This window comes from Eschscholzia californica, unplaced genomic scaffold (genome assembly GCF_041429995.1).
Source record: "Eschscholzia californica isolate CP2 unplaced genomic scaffold, dmEscCali1.0.p SCAF_1, whole genome shotgun sequence".
Classification (NCBI taxonomy): domain Eukaryota; kingdom Viridiplantae; phylum Streptophyta; class Magnoliopsida; order Ranunculales; family Papaveraceae; genus Eschscholzia; species Eschscholzia californica.
In genome coordinates this window covers 4,736,203-4,757,252 of record NW_028238198.1, presented here as the reverse complement: position 1 = coordinate 4,757,252, position 21,050 = coordinate 4,736,203, and the positions used below count along the sequence as shown (strand labels likewise).

Below are 21,050 nucleotides of genomic sequence, written 5' to 3'. Positions count from 1 at the left end.
TACAATAGTTTTCGTACGAGGTGTCACAGTAGTCCCTACTGTATTTCGGTCTAGATTAAAATTAGATCTGGTATTGATTGGTAATGAATCTCGGTGTGTATCTTATATGGTTGGAAAGGTCTGTTTGTCTACTTTCTAATGGTTCAAACGGTGAGTTAATTGAAGTTCCGAGTGAGAAGTTATAATAGTTTTTGTACTAGGTGTCGATACAATCTCCAATGAGCGAATTGATTGAGATAATTCACATGGTTTCTATTCTTTAAGCAATGTATTTCCTAGGTATATGATACCTTATATTGGTGAGTCTACATTTGTTAACTATTATTTTTATTTGTTTGTTTGAGGTTGTGATCCACGTGAGGATCTCTCATGAGCATCATCCATTTTGACTTGCCATTTGCTGTTGGCTTGAATGATTTGGTGAACTTGTTTGTAATTCTTTATTAGAGCCAATGTTTTGTGGTGTGATGCTATTATGATTGTATGATGCTATTATGTGTTTGATGCGATGGATGTGACGGAGGGTTGAATGAGTTTATGTGGTTGGTTCGACCCTCTCTACCGAAGGTGATGTAGGTATGGAGCGTATGGGGTCGGCGCTAACACAATGGATGACCTTGTGGACCACAATCTCATTCGACTTATGTTTGTTGTATGATGCTATTATGTGATGGATGGTTGTATAAGTTTATGTGGTTGGTTCGACCCTCTCTACCGGAGGCGATGTAGGTATGGAGCGTATGGGGTCGGCGCTAACACAATGGATGACCTTGTGGACCACACTCTCATTCGACTTATGTTTGTTGTATGATTCTATTATGTGTGTGATGTGATGGAGGGTTGTATGAGTTTATGTGGTTGGTTCGACCCTCTCTACCAGAGGTGATGTTGGTATGGAGCGTATGGGGTCGGCGCTAACACAATGGATGACCTTGTGGACCACACTCTCATTCAACTTATGTATGTTGTATGATGCTATTATGTGTGTGATGATAGAGTTGATGAAGGGTTGTATGAGTTCATGTGGTTGGTTCGGCCCTCTCTACCGGATGTGATCGAGGTATGGAGCGTATGGGGTCGACGCTAACACAATGGATGACCTTGTGGACCACACTCTCATACAACGTGGGCACCAACTTGTCATATCATTCGACGAGAGTTCGATGATTGTGTCTTTTGGCATAATGTTTTGTCGACTTAATTGTCAAGTTAGGGTTCTATAAAGGTCTATCTTGGTGAATAGTGTGATCTTTTTATATCTATTGAAATAGAGAAAGATTATTATCACGAGAGTTAATATTGGATTAGAATACGAGGACGATGAAAGCTAATAACTAAGAACATAAATTACTAATTTCTACATGCGTGTGGTAAATCTCGTTGTATTATGTTAGTTGTCACGTTAAATTTCAGATAACGCCACTAATGAATATGAATGAAATACTTCCTTGATTGGGGATTGAGCTTGCCTACCCGAGACTTAGGTTTGAGGAAATCTACTGCAGTTGGGTTTTAACCCAGCTATTTTGTTTTTCAGGTATTGATTGTGCACTCATGGTAGGCGTCGCTCGTGGATCCAGTTTGAAGGTCTCAAATCTTCGATTTCAAGGCGGGCTTGAGATTTGGGATTTGGGGCGCTACATTCGGGTACTTCATTATCTTGAATTTTGAGTTCTAAAAAGAGAGATTTGATTTGTGTAATTATTTGTTCTTAAAAGTGATTTTATGTGTGAATTCTAAAATCCTAGGTTTCTCCCCCCCATTTGAGTTCATTTTTATTTCAGTTATTTAAATATTTTATCACCAAAACAAATTTTCAAAGAAAAACCGAGTTACTTCCAAGTCTTAGAATAGGTTTCACTTAGTCTCTAAGGAACGAACCGGTCTTACCGGAATTTATTACAACTTGACACCCGTGCACTTGCGGGTGTAGACTTATTTAGAGTAACCTTTTAGGCCCATCAATTACCTTTTTCCACCTCATGTTTGAACCGTTTTTTAAACTCCAGGGTTCATGGTGAGTTAAGTCTAAAGTTTTGAACTATGTCTTAGTCATCTTGACTCTGTATGTGTTTGACATGTTCGGCTTGAGTCAATTTCGAGTTTCGAAATTTAACTCCAAGCTCATTAATTTCTTTAATGACTTATTATTCACATGTCCTAATCTTTCGTGACAAATATTGGAGGACTCAACAATATACGCATAATTATTAATTTTATTAATAATACATGCCTTCGGCATTACATGGGTAACATTTAATTGAAATAACTCCCCACGTAAATGGCCCTTTCCAATATACATCATTTTCTTAAGTATGATAACGATATCTGATAGAAAGATTAGTCTGAACCCGTTCTCACTTAAAAGGGAACTAGAAATCAAGTTCTTTTGAATGTCTGGAGCATGGAGTAGATTGGTTAAAGTCACTTTTATCTCTGAAGTGAATTTTAACACGATCCCCCCTTTCCTTTGACTTGGGTGGTCGAGTCGTTTTCCTTGAATAAGGTTTCTCCTTCAACTACCTCCGTATAGGAAGTGAATAGGCTTTTGTTACTACAAACGTGACGACTTGCCCTAGTGTCGACCCACCATCTCTGGTTGTTAACCAGGTTATCTTCATGTGCCACTGCACAGAGGTTCATCTTATGAAGTATCTCAAACACCTTTACGAATTCAGTAGTCATAAGACGGTGATTCCGATTTTCGGTGTCTTTTACTGATGAAGCTTGGTTATCAGCTTTTTCCTCTTGACTGTCATATGTGGAGCGACAATCTTTGGCTAGGTGGCCTCGCTTTCTACATTTGTAGCATTCGACAAGCCTTTGCCTTTTCCTCGACTTGCCTCTGTTTTGAGATGGACGCTTCCGCTTCAGAGCGAAGTCAGTTCCCTTGAACTTCTCTGGGTTTTCCACGTATGTGGTGTTAGGCTGAAGAACCCGTAGGGTTGTTCTTGTTCTTGCCATTTTTTCTGAAACACACAGAAAATAACCCAGATCAAAATCTTATAACCAGAGAAATAATCGTTATGTAAAATGTCTTAAGATTGTTGTTCCTCTGGTTGTCGATCGATAAGTCGATTTCTCTATGTCTTGACTTGATTTAGACAGAGTTTCCTTTCTCTAACTTATAGAGAGATAGACTATTAAAGAATAATGATTTATCAATATTCCTTCTTTCGGATTAACCGAGATAGATGTTAATGTAGTCGAGGCGAGAATAAATTCTCTTTCCTTAAGACATTTTACACCCCCGTAACAGTACCAAACGTTAGGGTGTATGCCTTCGGGATACAACGACTTTCCTTTCAGAGTATTAAGATGGTACTTCTATATTCTGAAAGCGGACGAACCTTTGTAAGTATTATGAGCTCTTGGGCTAATGCGGATGATCTTCTAGACGCTTCGAAAATTCAAACTTCACTCGAAACTTCTTTCTTCCTTTTTCTAGATATTCTAGGCAAACCAGAACCTCTAAAAATACTTCCCAATCAGATATTCTAGGCAAACCAGAAGCTCTAATTGTTAGAAGGGAAGAGAAGAAGAGAATGAATTTGATGTCCTAAACACTTTATGATTATCACTTCACTCAAAACTTCTTTCTTCCTTTTTCTAGATATTCTAGGCAAACCAGAACCTCTAGAAATACTTCCCAATCAGATATTCTAGGCAAACCAGAACCTCTAATTGTTAGAAGAGAAGAAGAGAAGAGAGTGAATTGATATGAATTGGAATGGATTTGGATGGTTTATATAGGAATTGAATAGGTATATAGTGTCTGTTGGGTTGAAGGACATATCTGTTCGGAACTAGGGACCAAACATGAAGTATAACTGAATTGTTGAAGTCGGTTATAATCTGGGGCGTCGGATTTACCTCAAACACTCGGGTGGAACGCCCACCGTTAGAAGGATACCGAAGCATGCCAAACAGATGGAAAACGTGGCCGTTAGATTAAGATCTCGGGAAGTCCCGAATCCTGCCCGACACGGAGGTGACGCGCGCCGTCGGATCGCTCAGATCCAACGCTTCGGGACAAATACCGAACTCGTCCCGCAATCCCAAACGCGAGACCGTCAGATCTGGGGAATTCGCGCGGACTGAACGCCAACCGTCCAGATTTGGACGCGCGTGGTTCGCTCAAACGACCCCTGATCTAACTTGTCCCGTTTGATGATTTGGCCCCTAAATTAACCGATTTTCGTCTAAACTTTAAACTTGAATTTCTCATTCATCCAGGATCGGATTTGAGTAATTCTTGGCTCTAACTTGAAGAGCTCGACGAGACGAACGCGATGGCGCATTTCGTTTCTGAGTTCGACGAGTCGGGTCGAGCCAAAATTGGCTCCGATTCCAACAGAATGTCCACAAGCTATTCTCATTACACTCTTTCAAACATCAATTGAACACTCAAATGGTCTGCATAATATGTCCTATTTTGGTTCATCAATTGCTGACATAAGGCGGACTGAGGTGAGGTAGGGGAGGAAAAAATATATGAAGTAATGGGTAAGAAAAACAGTTTTGAATCTTTTGATCGTGGGAAATTTCATCTTCAATTAATGAAGAACTCTGAAAACATGATTCAACAACAACAGCGACAACAGAAGCAGTAGTAGCAGCGGGACAGTGCAACAACAACATTTGTTGTCTCAGTTGAATTGTCGAATATGACAACAACTCTATTTCTAAATTTCCAGATACGAACAAAGTTTGTTGTATCAATTGAAAAGTCAAATATGATTTTCAGAATTTACCTAAGTAGCCATGAAGGTGGTGAGTGGAATTATTTTCATCCAGACCTCTAAGTCTTCAGAGTCACCATTGAAGATGTTGAAAGCTTAACATGAATGTTAGACTTTTCTATCCGTTAGTAAGAACAAATCGTTACATATTTCTACGACCACTAAATATGAGTGATCACACAAAAGAGGTGAGCAGATATGAATGGACTCGTAAAATATTTATCAAAGTGGATGATTTAGAAAATTCTAAAAAATGACGGAGTTTTCCGATGAGAATAAGCTATATGAATCATTTTCAGCCCAAATCTATCGCATTCAATATGTGTGTATAAGCGTGGCCCCATAATGAAATTAGAGAAATTGATCAACATACTGTGATCAGCTGGATCTCGAAAAATTGTTCTTAGAGTAAGTTTGGGTCATGATACATTTTGAACTATCTTCGCGGACAATATATATTTTCTATGATGCGTATACAATAGAATGATAGATACATTCTCTATCATTCAATATATTCTATCTCCAAGAAACATAAGATCTTAAACATTATTTATTAGTTGACCGAAGAATCTCTTTACAAAGAACTGGGTAAATAATTATGCAGCGCAATAAGTTGGACAAAAATTAAAGAAGTGTCTAAAAGATTACCAGGAATGAGATTTGGATCAAGTTTTCACTCGAAAGAAAATTCAGCAGTCAACAGAACAAAAGGATTAACAACTATGAGCCATACTCGGGATGGGTGGCAATGGAGGAGTAACCAGTTGTTCCTGAGCTTCCACATTCAAAGGGTTAACAATCGGGTCTTTGTTTCGGGAATCTTTTTTAAGTTTCCATTTTAGTTAAAGAAGAGTTGTGAAAAAATATTGATAAAAAAAATGGGAAAAGAACTCTTCAATGTATATGAAGTTGAGTTCACAGAGGGAGATAGAGAAAGAGAGAAGTCGAGATAGAGAGAGAAAGAGATGAATGAGAATTAGTATTCTCTGTATATTTCATAAGTGTTAGGTACATGAGTATATATAGGTTTGCTAACAAGATAAATAACAACAAAGATTACATGAAATCATATCTAGGAGAATCCAAACTATCACTTGACCGAGTCTACCATGATGTGTTGCTCTCGGTTGTGGGTCATCCGTGGGTATGAGACTCGGGTCATGTCGTGATCCATGCTTGATCCGTGATACTCCCCCTCAAGTTGGAGCAGGAGGAGAAAAAATGCCCAACTTGCTAAGAATTCGTTGAAAAGCGTCAGCTCCTAATGGCTTTGTAAATATGTCGGCAAGCTGTTGTGTGGTTGGTGTAAAGCGAGGAGCAATTAGTTTGGACTTTATCTTTTCACGAACCAAATGACAATCGATTTCGATGTGTTTTGTTCGCTCATGGAAAACAGGATTTTCAGCAATATGTAATGCAGCTCGATTGTCACAATATACGGACATGGGAGTTGAGTGGTTAATTCCAAGATCTTGGAGAAGATATTTGAGCCATTGAAGCTCACAAGTGAGTGAAGCCAAGGCTCGATATTCAGCTTCAGCTGAAGATCTGGCAATCGTAGATTGTTTCTTAGATTTCCAGGATAGAGGACTTGATCCTAACATTGTTATGTAACCAGTTGTGGATCGACGTGAGGAGGGGCATCCAGCCCAGTCAGAGTCACTGTAGCCAGAAATATGTAGTGGACTAGAGGAAGATAAAAAAATTCCATTGCCAATGGAGCCTTTGAGATATCGAAGTACTCGATGAGCAGCATCGAGATGGGTCGATCGAGGAGATTGCATGAACTGACTGAGATTGTTAACAGCGTATGTAATATCAGGTCTAGTGACCGTAAGGTAGATGAGGCGGCCGATTAGGCGACGAAAAATGGACGGATCAGGAAGAAGAGTTCCATCCTCATTATTAAGGCGCAGTTTTTGGTCCATCGGAAATGAAGAAGGACGAGAAGCTGTGAGGCCAGAATCTTCAAGGATGTTTAATGTGTAGCGGCGTTGACATAGAAAGATTCCATTAGAAGAGCGAGACACTTCGATTCCAAGGAAATATTGGGGTCGGCCAAGGTCTTTGAGAGAAAACGTTGTATCAAGGAATTGTTTTAACTTGGAGATGGCAATATCGTTTGTTCCCGTAATGATTATGTCGTCGACATAAACTAGGACATAGATGGAGAGGGAATTTTTATTGTAAGAAAATAGAGAATAGTCTGAAAGTGACTGAACAAAACCTCGAGATATTAAGACAGAAGAGAATTTGGAGAACCATTGACGAGAGGCTTGTTTAAGACCGTAGATGGATTTGTGAAGTTTACAAACTCTTGTCTCCCCCTTAGTGAAAATTCCAGGTGGTGGTTTCATATATACCTCTTCATCAAGGTCTCCTTGAAGGAAAGCATTGTTCACATCGAGTTGATGGAGGGACCATCCTTTAATAGCAGCAATAGAGAGAAGCATGCGAACTGTAACAAGTTTGGCAACCGGAGCAAAAGTGTCAGTATAATCCAAACCTTGAATTTGAGTGTAGCCTTTGGCTACCAGGCGGGCTTTATATCGCTCAATTGAACCGTCAGATCGATGTTTAATCTTGTAGACCCATTTACAACCAATTGGGTGTTTGCCCGGAGGTAAGTCAACAAGTGACCAAGTATGATTTGATTCTAGCGCGGAAATTTCTTTAGTCATGGCATCTTGCCAATGAGTAGAAGTGACAGCCTCATTATAATTTCGAGGTTCGACATTGGATAAAACCGAGGCCAAAAATATGCGATGGGAAGGCGAAAATGAGTCGAAAGAGATGTAATTGGTGAGAGGGTAAGAAATGTTTTTATCAAGGGAAGGAGTGGACTGTTTTAAAGCCGAACATATATAATCACCCAAATGTGTGGGTGGTCGATGTGATCGTTGAGAACGACGAACAGGAGGAGGTGAAGGATTGGCGTCAATGGGAGAACTTAATAAGTCCCCTGTGGGTGCCGATAGAGAAGATTCGGAAGTGGGCTGAACAGAATCTGAATGAGACAGGTCCGGTGTGTTTACAACGTTGGGAGTGCCTCGAGCCATTTCTTGAGGAGCGGAAGGAGAAGCCAGATGGGGGGTGCCTGTAGTGGAACGGACAGGAGTGTCAAAAAAATCTGACCGAGGCATAGTGAATGAGCCATTATCAGTAATAGTGATAAATGGTGAATGAGTTGGAGAAGTCATGGAAGTGTTAGTGTTTGTATGCATTGGAAACGTGGATTCATGAAATACAACGTCACGTGAGATAATGATTTTCTTTGTGTGAAGACAAAAGATTTTATATCCTTTTTGGCCGTGAGGGTATCCTATGAATATACCCGGAATGGCTCTAGGGTCAAGTTTAGTTTTTGGGTGTGGATTGCGAGCAAAACACAAACAACCAAAAACTCGGAAATGTGAAAAGGAAGGAGGCGAACCAAGAAGCTTTTCATGAGGAGATTTTCCATCTAATAATGGAGTTGGTAATTTATTGATAATATAAACGGCGGTGAGAACGCACTCACCCCAAAATGAAAGTGGTAGATTCGCTTGAAGTCGGAGAGAACGCGCAACCTCCAAAATATGGCGGTGTTTTCTCTCTGCCACCCCATTCTGTTGTGGGGTGTATGGACAAGATCGTTGGTGGACAATACCATTGTCTTTTAACCAAGCTTGAACATCATGGTTCATAAATTCGGAACCGTTGTCCGAACGAAAGGTTTGTAATTGTGGAAAAAGAATATCACCTTTTCCGGATTGTAATGTAACTAAGTTAGTATGAAATTGTGTTCTAACATAATTATAAAAATTTGATAAGAATGTTTTAGTGTCCGATTTGCAACTAAGTAGAAAGACCCATGTACATCGAGAGAAGTCATCGACTAGGGTCAGGAAATATCTACAACCGGAAGTAGATAGGGTAGAGAAGGGACCCCATATATCCGCGTGAAGTAATTCGAAAGGGCGAGAAGTAGATGACGTACTAATAGGAAATTTTAAACGTGTTTGTTTAGATAACGGACAAACTTCGCACGATGTTTTATTAATAGAATTAAAAGAAATACATGGAAATTGACTAGCTAAAAACTTCAAACGGGAAATACTTGGATGACCTAACCGAAAATGCCACAAATCGGAATTTAAATTACATCTAGAAGAAATTGAAAAAATTCTAGGATCCGTGCGAAGGAAATATAAGTCTTCGTTAAGGTCACCATGTCCAATCTTCTTTCCCGTCGCTCGGTCCTGAAAGACACACGAAGAAGAATTGAATGAGATATCACAATTAAGGGATTTAGAAGTTTGAGAGACGGATAATAAATAGAATTTGAAATATGGGATATGGAGAACTTCATGTAAATAAAGAGAGTCAGAAAAAATAATCGATCCAATATGTAAAACTCGAACTCTTGAATCGTCCGGTAGACGTACAAAGTAATTGGGAGGTGCTGGAAAATAATTAGTGAACAACGAAAGTGAAGAACAAATATTTTTAGAAGCCCCCGAATCAATGATCCAGGGGGTGCCTGTAGAAAACGTACCTGTTAGGTTTACTGTTGGTTCAGCCGAGGAAGGATTGGGAGATTGCATGGAGGTGCCTCCAGAAACCGAAGAAGCTGCTGGGCGTTGATGGGCCAGGAAGTTACAAATGTTTGTGTACTGTTCAGGTGTCATCGATGTTGCTAAGGGCGCCACAGAAGATGATGGTTGAACCGAGGCAGTCAATGGGGCACTTTGACGACGAGCCGGGTAACCATGAAGCTTAAAACAGGTCGATTGAAGATGACCATGGGACCGACAGTAGTCACAAAAGGGCCTAGGCCGTTTGGGTCGTGGGTTCTCTGTTCGATCATATTTGTCGGATCTTGAAGAATGATTGGAACCCGAACGAGGAACGGCTAGGGCAGCAGCTTCGGGACCTATTGGTGAGTCAGCCATGAGGTTCTGTTGAACCTCTTCTTGCTTCACCAAGCTATGAATCCGAAGAATAGACGGAAGCGGGTCCATTAGCAAAATCTGGCTACGAATAGCCGAGAACCGATCGTGGAGGCCTTGAAGGAACTCCATCGCACGATCTTGGTTATAACGATCTAAAACGGACTTACCATGGCCACAAATACATGGTTCAATCGAAGTGAGGGATTGAAGCTCATCCTGAATAGACTTGAGACGAGTAAAGTAGGCGGAAACATCCAAGCCTTCTTGTTTCAACAAGGATATGGCTCGCTTCAATTGAAAAATCTTGGGAGCGTTAGTTTGATAAAAACGCTCATGAAGATTTTTCCAAATAGCTGCAGCATTTTCGTCATATAATATGGATTGACGAATATCCGGATCAACCGAGTTAAGTAACCAACTCGTTACAAGATCGTTACAACGATCCCAAGAGTGTGACTCAAATGGGTCGGTTGGTCGAGGAATGGAACCATCGACGAAAGCAAACTTATCTTTGGCTCTAAGAGCCATTTTCATTGCACGAGACCATGCGGGATAGTTGTCACCTGATAAGAGAGGTGTGATGAGGATCGTGGTTGGAGAGTCGGAATGGTGGACGTCAAACAATGGAGATGATTGAGAACCAATAGCAGGGTTAGAACCCGAGAGGTCAGTTGAAGAAGCCATTGAAAAAAAAATTCAAATATGCTCTGATACCATATGAAGTTGAGTTAACAGAGGGAGATAGAGAAAGAGAGAAGTCGAGATAGAGAGAGGAAGAGATGAATGAGAATTAGTATTCTCTGTATATTTCATAAGTGTTAGGTACATGAGTATATATAGGTTTGCTAACAAGATAAATAACAACAAAGATTACATGAAATCATATCTAGGAGAATCCAAACTATCACTTGACCGAGTCTACCATGATGTGTTGCTCTCGGTTGTGGGTCATCCGTGGGTATGAGACTCGGGTCATGTCGTGATCCATGCTTGATCCGTGATAATGTAAAGTAACATCAATGATAAGAGAACTCGAAACGACTCACTTATCGTCTGTATATAGTATTGAGTCTCATAGCTATCAGAATGAAGGTGGTAAGTTTAATTTCCTCATCCAATACCCTATGGTGTCCAGAGTCACCATGAGAGATGATGAAAGCTTGAATTGAGTGTTAGTCTTATATTGCAACAAGTAATGTTATCCAGATAGGTATTTTTCAGGACCACTCCGAAGTGAATAGCATAAAACACAAGATGATCTGGTGCGATAAGAAAAAATATATATATATTGAGAAGAATAAAGCTGATCGATGGTTGAAGCCCAACCGATATATATCTCAATTGGTCACCGAGGTTGAAGAGCAACCGATACATATTTATGCCCACGGGTCGGCTCCTGAAGCAAAATGCTCAGGATGGCCCCGGAAACGAGCCTGTTTGTAGCCAGGTTGGGCTGGCCACGGGATTATACAACTTTCTTATGCTACAAAATTATGTATGGATCACGATCAAGTTTTGTTGGACAATGGTCATCATGATGTTACCACATGAGTTTCAGGAATCTTTCAAGTTTCAGAAAAAAATTCAAAAACAATATTAACGACATAGGAATTTCATACTGGGAACTACATATAAGTTTCCTTTTAGAATTAACAACAATACTTACATATTTTAACTAGGATTTCTAACAATTAAGAGAAGAGAAAAGCCAACAATCTCCTAAAATATCCTTAGACCTCCGCAACCATACTAGATTCATCTTCTTTGACCTCATCGCTATTTGCCATCTTTATACAACAAAAGACCAACATGATCACAGTACCTAGACTCACGCCTCCAGCTCCTGTAACACGGGACAATAGAGTTAATCAAGTATAACCAGCAAACATGTACTTCTAAAGGTTGAAACATAGTCGAAACAAGGATCAGTTTTATTTATATTTTACCTATTTTAAATGTCTTTGTTGAAATAAAGTTACCACCACCTGCAGTAAGCATTAAAAAATTAGCTCTTTACCAGCCGCACCAATGATTATATCATGAATGGCATAAACTATAGCAAAGAAGAAGAAGATGATAATGATTTTACCAGCACTACCCGAACCCGTACTTGCGATCGTTGGTTGACATTCGTATCTTTTAAGTGTACTAAAATTGTATTGGAAGTTGCAGGATTGAGTTTGGAGGGATCGATCATGAAGTACCATTGTATAGTTGTTATAGAAAATGTTTATAACATCATAAGGTTTTTTATTCAGGTAAAATTGAGGTGGTATTGTTTGGCAATCTATTAAATATCCACCACACTGAGAAGAGATACTATTGGTGATGAAGGGGTAACCAATTGTTCCAAGGGTTCCACATGGAAAAGATGGACAGTTAGGACTCATGGGAGTGTATTGAGCTAAAGTGATGTAAGGAAGGATTAAGAAAAACAAGATAAGGGTAAGAGAAGTAAATATTGGTCGAGTTTCCATTCTAGTTAAAACTTCTGAAAACAAGATTCAAGAGAGAACGTTATGAATTACTATGAAAGGGCTCGGTTATCATTTATATAAACTATGTGTGTCGTCTCAGGGACACAGTAAAAGATTTGGTTGCCCAAAGACTCCGAAGACTTGTAAATTCTAAGAACAATACAATTGGAGGAACTCCCTGATCCACTATTCTTTGATATTTTTGTAAGTACTATCTTGTAATCTAATAGCTTTCGTAACGAAGGGGGTGAGTTGAATTTTCCTCGAATCACCATCAGAGATGGTGAAAGCTTGAAGTGAATGTTACTCTTATCAATGCTTCCTCCTGTAGTCTCTCTCAGAGGATGGTTGTAAATTGATTAACTCATGGTTAGACTGGCTAGCAGTCTAGACCAACCCCAGGATAGGCTGTTAAGCCAGCATAGTTGCCCTATACTCAGTCCGTTTGTTTAGCGTTTACGCCCATACCGAAAAAGCAATTCGGAAATGTAGTAAAATGATAAGCAAAGGATGGAAACTTTAGGGTAACATTTGGTTAGGGATGGTGTGGTGAAGTAGTTATACAGATGAGAACATAAAAGCAGAAGAACATGAACGACAGTCAGCTGGCTCGCTTACAAATATTGATTTAGCCATGCCTTCTCCTAAACCTTGCATCTCCATATCTTCTGCTACTGTACATGATACTCAAGTCTAGCTACTGGCATGAGAAATCTTAGTAGAGTTGAAATTGTTCCCGGGTCTGAAAGTACAAAACAGAGAAACTTCAGAACTCGGACAAAAAAATAACGGGTCTAAAAAATGCAGAAACTAGTTGTTTCAATCTTAAAAACAATCCATTGAAGTGCAGATAGAGTGGGCAAGCAAGTACTAACGAACTCCATAAGAAAGTTGCCTTCACATATGTTGATCGACTAATTATTAAAGGTTATAGATATAGATGACTCAATAACTTAGTTTGACTTGATCTACGTATGTATGTGTGTAAAGATATTATATATCATTATGCACTTTTATCATCATCACCTTGTCTGTATATCAACTTTATGATACTTGTACTTCTGTCCCAAATTGAATCTGTTGATGTTGTCGTCGAAACCTTTTAGAACAAGTGTCCTCACTGCCTCCACCCCTTGTTCGAGTGCATTATCCACCTGATACATACCATTCAAATTCCAAATATAAATTACTTCAGTAGCGTTTGTATGTGAATTGAAAACTGAAAGACTAAACCATTCATATACAATAGCCAAAGAAATGAAAAGCGATTAAGCCATTCACTTATTAAAACAAGTTCACAAATAATTTGTGGTAAAAGATAGTTGTTTTTACTGTAGGAGAAATGCCAACATACATTTGCTAATCCATGATAATATGAGAACTTACCTGCTTTCGCTCTTGCAAACTGAACTTCTGTAGGAGAAATGCTCTCTCATCCATGGTGCCAGGAGGATTTCCGATCCCTAGTAAAAGAGAGTTATATTTCAAGTTTTTCACCAACTAACATTTTCAGATTTTCTTTTCTAATCTGCGAAGTGCAAGTTAAATTAATGAACTTGAAAAAGCCAACCTATGCACAACCGAGGAAATTCCCGACAGCGATCCAAATGGTCCATCACGCTTTTCAGCCTATCATAAAGTTTAAGATATCATCAATTAAAAGAATGCACTACTTCTTTAGAGAGAGCAATATCATATTGAGATTAAGATAGACAAAAGAATATATTTCAACATATAAATAACATATTTAGGTGGATGAAATTGGGTTAAAGATTCAACAAAGTGGCCAATTTGAGGAAAGAGGTAAAATTAAAAGATACTTGCAGATTGAGGCTTTTCATATCACATCTGGCCATTTGGGTTGAAGTTCATTAAGGAGAAAACCCCCAAAAGGTCCAAAACCTATCAGATAATGGACATGTATGTACATTTATGGTGTGTTTGGATGACGGAATCATGAATCTGTGGATTCATGAGTCCCACGGATTCATGAGTCCTTGGGATTCATGATTCCACGGATTCATGAATCCAAGTAATCTTTTTTGGTTTGTTTGGCAACTCATAAGAATCCTATGATTTATTATTATTTGAGTATTTTCAAACACTTCTTTAGAAAAAACGGTTGTCGGAAAAATCGAATTTTGAGAAAAACGATTTTTTCCCGATTTTTCGGGAAAAAAAATGATTTTTGAAAAAAAATATTTTTAAAATAATTATTTTGTAGAAGGAAATATTTTTTTGGTGATTTAAAGTTTGAAATTTAGGTTTATTAATCCAAAATCCTAGCAAATCCTAGGGGGTAGGGTGGGATTTCGGTCCAACACAAATTTTGGAATTAGGAATCCTTAGGATTCAAGAGTCCTAGGATTCTTGGTAGCCAAATAGGCCAAGGATTCATGATTCCTACCAAATCCCACTTTTGATAGGAATCCTGCAACCAAACACACCATTAGTTCATCGGCTGATAGATGGTATCCAGAATTATACCCGTTGTGATGACCATGTCCTCCTTTTGGTTGAAGTCTCATTACTCCATTGGGTAAGCTCATCTCGTCGTAAACCTACCATGAGCAACAGACAAAAACATAAATATATAGACAAATAAAGAGTGAAATAGTTGTGCTGTTTCCATAATTAACATCGGATTAGATACGTACCAATAGGATATGGCGGAGAGGCACTTGATAGTAGGCAGCCAAAGGTCCAACCTTGAAATAATTAAAAGGGAAGAAGTCATTTTAAGGGCACATCAACGTTAAAGCAGCTGACAGAGACTATGAAATTCTTCAGAAATATTGTTCATTAACAAAAGCGAAATGGATCATAGAACATTAATTTCAAATAAGATAATGACCACATGGATCCCCGATCGCCACAATACAAACTCATTGCAAGAATTTAGATGGAGAACCGGAGACGGTAATGAAGCAAAAATAAGGGTAAGTCACTGGGGATAACTAACCGATTCACCACTGAAATTCATGTATGTCTGAGGTTTTGCCAATAAAATAGGTACCTCTCCGATTGAACCTGCACAGATTGAATATTTTAGCTAAATATACACAAAAGTGAGAATTTAGCAGCACAATAATGCAATTTATGTGTTGTCTAAGCAAAACCTTCTTGACACTTCCACAAAATATTGATTGCTCGTACACGGTACACATCCATTAATACAAAATGAAATAGAAGAGGAGAGGCACCTATTCCCATTAAAGCCCTTGACTGTATTGTGTTCAATTTTATCCCTTCTTTTTGCGAGATGCAATCAATCATTTCAAATCCAACCTGATATATAAGAACTTTGTCAAACAAAATTATAGAAGGTAATAGATAATCCCTACTTCGCTCATTCACCGAAAACTTAACCAAGTTAAAACTTAAAACAACGATAAAATTACAAGTTGAAGTAGTCAAGAGAGTATACCTACATTATGCCTAGTTCCGTGATACTTATTTCCAGGGTTGCCCAATCCAACTATCAACCATGGTGTGTACTCCACTTTGACTCCATCATTATCAGGCAATGAAGCAGATACCCGCAACTTAGTAGGTAGTTGGTGTCTTCTTCGTAAATCAGGGCTTCTCCGATATGGTATGAAAGTGTTAGGAGCACAAATAGAATACAACATTGATCTGTGAAAACAAGACTTCTTGTCAGTACATAGATATATGCATGCTTATGACAATTTCATTAAGGACTATCTGGGTCGTTACGGTAGCTAGTACTTTGAGTAGAAACCCTAACAATAACGAGACCGGGTGACGATATAATGAAATTCTGAAAGTTTCCACATCAACACTATCTGAGATTCTAAGGTCAAGATAAACTTAAACTGATAAAAGTTTCTATTACTAATATATGAATCTGGGTTTTTTTTAAAGAGGAATATCTCATAGAATGATAATCAAAATTAGGGCAGAACCTCAAAATTGAAGCAGTTCATAAGAAAGAAAAAAATCAAAAATGTCTCTTTGGATTAGCTATAGCAAAGTTAAGAACTTTACATAAGATTGTGAAACTATTAAAGTTCATATTTTGTTTGATCAAAACGCATCTTCAACTCAAACACACACCAAACACAAAAATCATAGAGGTATATTAATGAAATCACTTGACAGTGCTCATGAAGAAAAATTCCACAAACACATAACAAGTAAGGATAAAATTCACAGAAAGAGATATTAAACAGTTGCTCTCATTTGATTATCTCATAAATGTACCAACCTTTGAATCTCTATCTCTCTCTAGCTTCCAAATCCCAATTTTTGAGGTATAAAATTTATCAGAAACTTAACTGGAAAACGACGTCAGGAGCAGCTGAAACCTGGAAGAGAACTGACAAGGGGTATATCCAGTTACCGGAGTAAAACAGTGAAGGGTGTATTGGTATCACTCAGGTGAGGAAGACACAGGACGTTCACAAGGATGAAGAAAGTCTAAAATCAATTTGTGGGTAAGGTTTTAGTGGATTTAATCCACAAGATAGATGGGTATTTTGTGGAAACAGGAAGGGTAAATAGTCAATAATTTTAAACAAAAAAAAAGTCCCCGTCTTTGGACAAACAAAAGAACTTATGGATGGCTAATGCAAAAAAAAGAACTTATGGATACCATAAATTCTATGAAAATGATCAACTGCCCGGCCACTATTTCTCTCTCTAAATCTAAGCCGGCCACATACCCGGCGGTGATTGGGGCGGGATAGTGGCCGGGCATTGCATCATGGCTGTAAATTCTAAAGCGCACAAGAACTAGCAGGGCAAACTCAAGTAAAATATCATGTTTGAATGGTCATATTTTACTCAGTTGTGTTTTTATTTTTGAAATATATTGTTGTGTTTAGTTATACTCTTTTTTGTAATAAATGTTTTGCCTCTAAAAAATTCTAAATAATTCGAAAATTTGGGCCGAATACAGGATAAATTGTGATGTGGTCGGTTCCAATTGATCATGTTGTTTCTCTCTACATAGCCTAACCAATTGGAGCCGGCCGTATCACCATTCTCCCTGTGATAGGCTCTAATTTTTTAGCCATTTAGCATTTCTTTTCCCCTGCAAGCCTGTAGTATAAGTTTTGGCTGCACACTGAAAGAAGTGTTGGGTTGGGAATGTGCAGGGACAACATGCTTAGTGAAAGATCAAATCAAACTATAAAGAAAAACAAGATTTATAGATGCACATTCACACACTAGAAGAATCATACATTTGAGAAAGTAAAACCCTAAAACAGCTTAACAATCAACCGCTTCAAACCCCTTCTATGCCTTCATAACAAGGGAATGTGCAGTAATCTCTAAAATTAGCTAGCACCTTAATCACAACAGTTAGTACAATCTCCTCTCTCTCTCTCTCTCTCTCCCTAAGTTACACTCACTCGTTCTTCGCCAATTCTATGACAGGGTCTTGAAGAGTATTAAACATCCAATCCATCCAAATAGTGTAGTGACCGTAATTGTGACGATATGTGGTGTGATGAATTGTGTGATAAGCAGCACCCATTACGGGCCAGATCTGTCCGTCTATGCAATCGTGAATATTTGCCGTCCAAATAGCCTCAATGAATAATAAAGCAATGTGAGTTGTGAAATGAGTTGGTATCACGAAAAGCGCTATTACATGAGGCACTGCCTGTAGTATTCCGTCCACTGGGTGAAACGCCAAACCTTACAACACAAAATAAATATATGAATAAACCGAAATGATGTCTTATTCGAAAGATTAACAGCGATAAATATTGAATTATATGCTCTCAAGTTATGTGATGAATGACTTCTAGACACAAATTATCAGAGTTGACTTAGAAAAAGGGCCGCTTGAGAAAAAGGCGATGATATTTTGAGTTATAGGAAAGTGGAATTCTTCTCTGGGAGGCAAAATTGGGTTCAGGTAGATAACCATCCTTGCGAGGATTTCTGTGAGCACGACACAATGTAATTAGGCCTAAGACTTGGGCTACTGTTTGCGTCGAAGATTTAAGCTGATATCGGAAGCCTGGTGTTGCCAAATAGTATTTCAGCAAAACCCTGAACTTACAATCTAATTCAATCAAAAGCCGAGACTGACTTCATCTGGTCGGATTTCAGCAGTTCACCAACTGATCAACTTGGACCCTATTTTCTTAACAACACGAGCAAGATCTACTAATACATAAGACATCATTTAAGACTTGCACTTCAGGCTACATGTGCATCCATATAAACCTCCTCAACGCTTACCAAAAATAGATCTTTGTTACTCTGTGATCATTATATCAGGCATCTGCCAAAATTTTAAGAATTTCATCGACTTTTTCCTATTATGATGTAATCCTATGAATTTATGGAAATGCATGTTTCTTTTTCTTTTCTTTTCTTTTACCATATAAAAACCTTATACCATATGGGCAAAATTATATAATGTAGTAGACAGTGCTGACAGTGCTGGTTTTGCTTAATGGATATGCATTTTCGAAGATACAAACATGTAAGAGATAAAAAAAAATTACACTGACGAATCTCTAAGGTGTAAATAAGAAACTTCTGATTAATGTTGTGATTTAGTCTTATAAGTTATATCCACTAATAAGAGTCGACATAAGTAACTTCACGCACGCAATATCTTATACGAAGTAAATGCAATGTCGAATCTGACAAGTAATTTATTAACGATTTAGTAGGAAGTTTAACTTACCTGCAAATGGCGAAAGAGTATTCTGCTTGTTATAGATGTGATGTGTCGCATGAAGATATTTGTATAAGGGCTTTATGTCATGCAATTCTCTATGCATCCAATAAATCCCAAACTCAACAAAGACAAGGTAGATTGCCAAATAGGAAAGGTAAGCAGGATACCCGATGTCGCTGATTCTAGAAAAGCACCTTGTCCAGCCAGTTTCAACCATGTATTCTGAAACTGTTGGAAGTGCAGAATACCATGGCATTGCCTTCATTGCGACATATATTTGCTTAAGCATCGCTTGTCTCGTTGGAATAGCATCTGTAACCATTAAATTAATCAAATAAAATAAGCATCAATACAAGCTTTAGATTGATTTACCATCAAACTCCTAAGTTGCAAAAGCATAATTTTTCTCGTTAGAATAGCAATCCTGTTATCTGATTCATGGCAATCCCTATACATAACTATATTGTTTGGTTTGCTCAGGAATAGAATTGGTAGAAATTAATTTTGTCTACAGATTATTCAACTGACGATTCCAAGGGAAGTGGAATCGCGAACCCACCCACCCCCCAAGTTTGGAGTTTCCCCTTAAGGAGGAATAACATTCCCCGTGGGAATGTGATTTCTGATGCATTCACGTGCACAAACACCATTCATAAGTGTCAAACATGGCCTGAAATTTATTTACGCAAAGAGATTCACTTCAAAAAATCACGATAAACTCGAGTTTGGTACCTTAAACTCACATTCAAAACACTAAATTTCAAAAGAGTTTTGCTACTAAACTTCAGTGAGACCAAAATACAAACAAGATAAGTTCCAATAACCTTCAATTCCCCAACCAAGATCAATATTCATCTTGCCTTGTAATTTAATCAGTAATAAACGTTGACCTAATCTAGTCTAAATCAATACATTACCATTTTCAAGAACACAAAATCATAAATAAACACATAATTAAGTATCACATTTCCACAATTAAGAAGTACTAAATTATAATTAATACAAATCAAATACTAGAAAAAAAAAAGTCAAAACAATAAAATCAGAACTAATCTATCAGATTCAACTGATAATTGGATTCTTTGAATAAAAACGAAAGATCCAAACAAGAAAAAAAGAATCAAGATTGGAAGTGATACCTTTAGGAAAATATACATTTTTCTTCAAATAGTAGATATAGAAACACCAGAGAAATCCAGAGATGAAATAAAGCAAAGTTCCTCCGATATAATTCCGCATCCAAGTTTGTAAAATATGAGGAAGTGGTTTCCAGAGATTTACTGGGAGAATATTTTCTAACACAATACGGTTGTAAAAGCTTGTTTCCTTAACAAAAAGCTGCAAATGATCTTCCATTTGTCAGATTCCGGCGAGGTTTTGCCGGGAAATTAGAATACTAGGAGAGAAGTGGAGAAGACAATGTTAAGAGAGAGAGAGAGAATTAGTCGTCTCGTCTGGTTAGAGGAGAATCTTTTGTTTATCACGAGAGAGAAGATCAGAAATAAAGAAGACGAAAATATGTGGCAGAACAATATTTAAATGTAAAGAAATAGTAAAACTATGTGCTAGTATTATGAACAGAAAATGTGTAAAATTGAGCATTTTATTATTATCTTGTGAAAGTCTAAAACCCTCAATTTGAGTTATGTTTGTTTCGACTTCACAGGTCGAACCAGCCAAGCTATTATGAATAAAAACTACACAAGTTTTTACGAAATTGACGGTCACTTTTTCACTGAAATCTAAATAAAAATGAGTTTCTAAATGAATTTTAATTAGACATTTATCGTGCTCACTACATCTTGGATGTATCAATACTACTCTAATGACTATTGTAGGTCGTAGCCAATCTCAAAAAAATAAAAATTGCAAAAGAATTTTCCATTTTTACTCGACAATTTTACATCTCTTCCGGAACTTAAAAATGTCAAAGGCCCATTTTTTACAAAAAGAAAATTTGGATCCGTGAGAGTACTGGTTTGTGCTTGGGACTTTACTCTAGCGGTGATGCATCTATGTTTACCTCAACAATTCTACATCTGATCAGAAGTTTCAAATGTCATAGGTTCGATCTCTAACAAAAGAAAAAAGTTATATTTTACGAGAGTTGTTTGTGCTTGAATTCTTGCTTTAAAAGAAGTACACCCCACTTAGAAATTCAAAAACTACATGTCCAAACTTGGTTGAAGTATATATATATATATATATATATATATATACTAAGTGTCCA

The 21,050-nt window shown here is 37.9% G+C and overlaps 2 protein-coding genes across 7 annotated transcripts; both read right to left on the bottom strand.

Moving 5' to 3' along the window:
• Positions 1-11,287: 11,287 nt before the first annotated feature.
• LOC147563461 (chloroplastic group IIB intron splicing facilitator CRS2, chloroplastic-like) lies at positions 11,288-16,903 on the bottom strand. Of its 6 annotated transcripts, none has more exons than XR_015224203.1 (12): positions 16,382-16,707; positions 15,585-15,789; positions 15,357-15,441; positions 15,116-15,183; positions 14,811-14,861; positions 14,641-14,714; positions 13,724-13,782; positions 13,540-13,616; positions 13,180-13,307; positions 12,772-12,895; positions 11,623-11,661; positions 11,288-11,519 (listed from the first exon to the last, which is right to left on the bottom strand). XR_015224203.1 is itself a non-coding variant. In XM_086638057.1 (10 exons), the coding sequence occupies exons 2-10, from the start codon at positions 15,783-15,785 to the stop codon at positions 12,847-12,849; spliced, it is 792 nt and encodes a 263-aa protein (XP_086494183.1). In that variant the 5' UTR covers positions 15,786-15,789; positions 16,382-16,903; the 3' UTR covers positions 12,633-12,846. The 6 variants fall into 6 exon arrangements, 3 of the variants coding, with proteins under 3 accessions (XP_086494183.1, XP_086494187.1, XP_086494206.1); XR_015224205.1 differs by having other exon boundaries at positions 16,453-16,601; XR_015224204.1 differs by lacking the exon at positions 11,623-11,661 and having other exon boundaries at positions 11,288-11,571.
• A 405-nt stretch (positions 16,904-17,308) lies between these two features.
• Positions 17,309-20,431, bottom strand: LOC147563460 (delta(7)-sterol-C5(6)-desaturase 1-like). The gene is made up of 3 exons (XM_086638049.1): positions 19,960-20,431; positions 18,827-19,132; positions 17,309-17,820 (listed from the first exon to the last, which is right to left on the bottom strand). The coding sequence occupies exons 1-3, from the start codon at positions 20,174-20,176 to the stop codon at positions 17,528-17,530; spliced, it is 816 nt and encodes a 271-aa protein (XP_086494175.1). The 5' UTR covers positions 20,177-20,431; the 3' UTR covers positions 17,309-17,527.
• Positions 20,432-21,050: the final 619 nt, after the last annotated feature.

Coding starts and splice junctions, on each gene's coding strand:
- LOC147563460 (XM_086638049.1), bottom strand. CDS start 20,176: ATGGAAGATCATTTGCAGCTTTTTGTTAAGGAAACAAGCTTTTACAAC. Junction 19,133..19,959: donor AAATGTATATTTTCCTAAAG/GTATCACTTCCA, acceptor TAATGGTTACAG/ATGCTATTCCAACGAGACAA. Junction 17,821..18,826: donor TACTCTTTCGCCATTTGCAG/GTAAGTTAAACT, acceptor TTGTGTTGTAAG/GTTTGGCGTTTCACCCAGTG.
- LOC147563461 (XM_086638057.1), bottom strand. CDS start 15,785: ATGTTGTATTCTATTTGTGCTCCTAACACTTTCATACCATATCGGAGA. Junction 14,862..15,115: donor TGAATTTCAGTGGTGAATCG/GTTAGTTATCCC, acceptor AATTATTTCAAG/GTTGGACCTTTGGCTGCCTA. Junction 14,715..14,810: donor CTCTCCGCCATATCCTATTG/GTACGTATCTAA, acceptor TGCTCATGGTAG/GTTTACGACGAGATGAGCTT.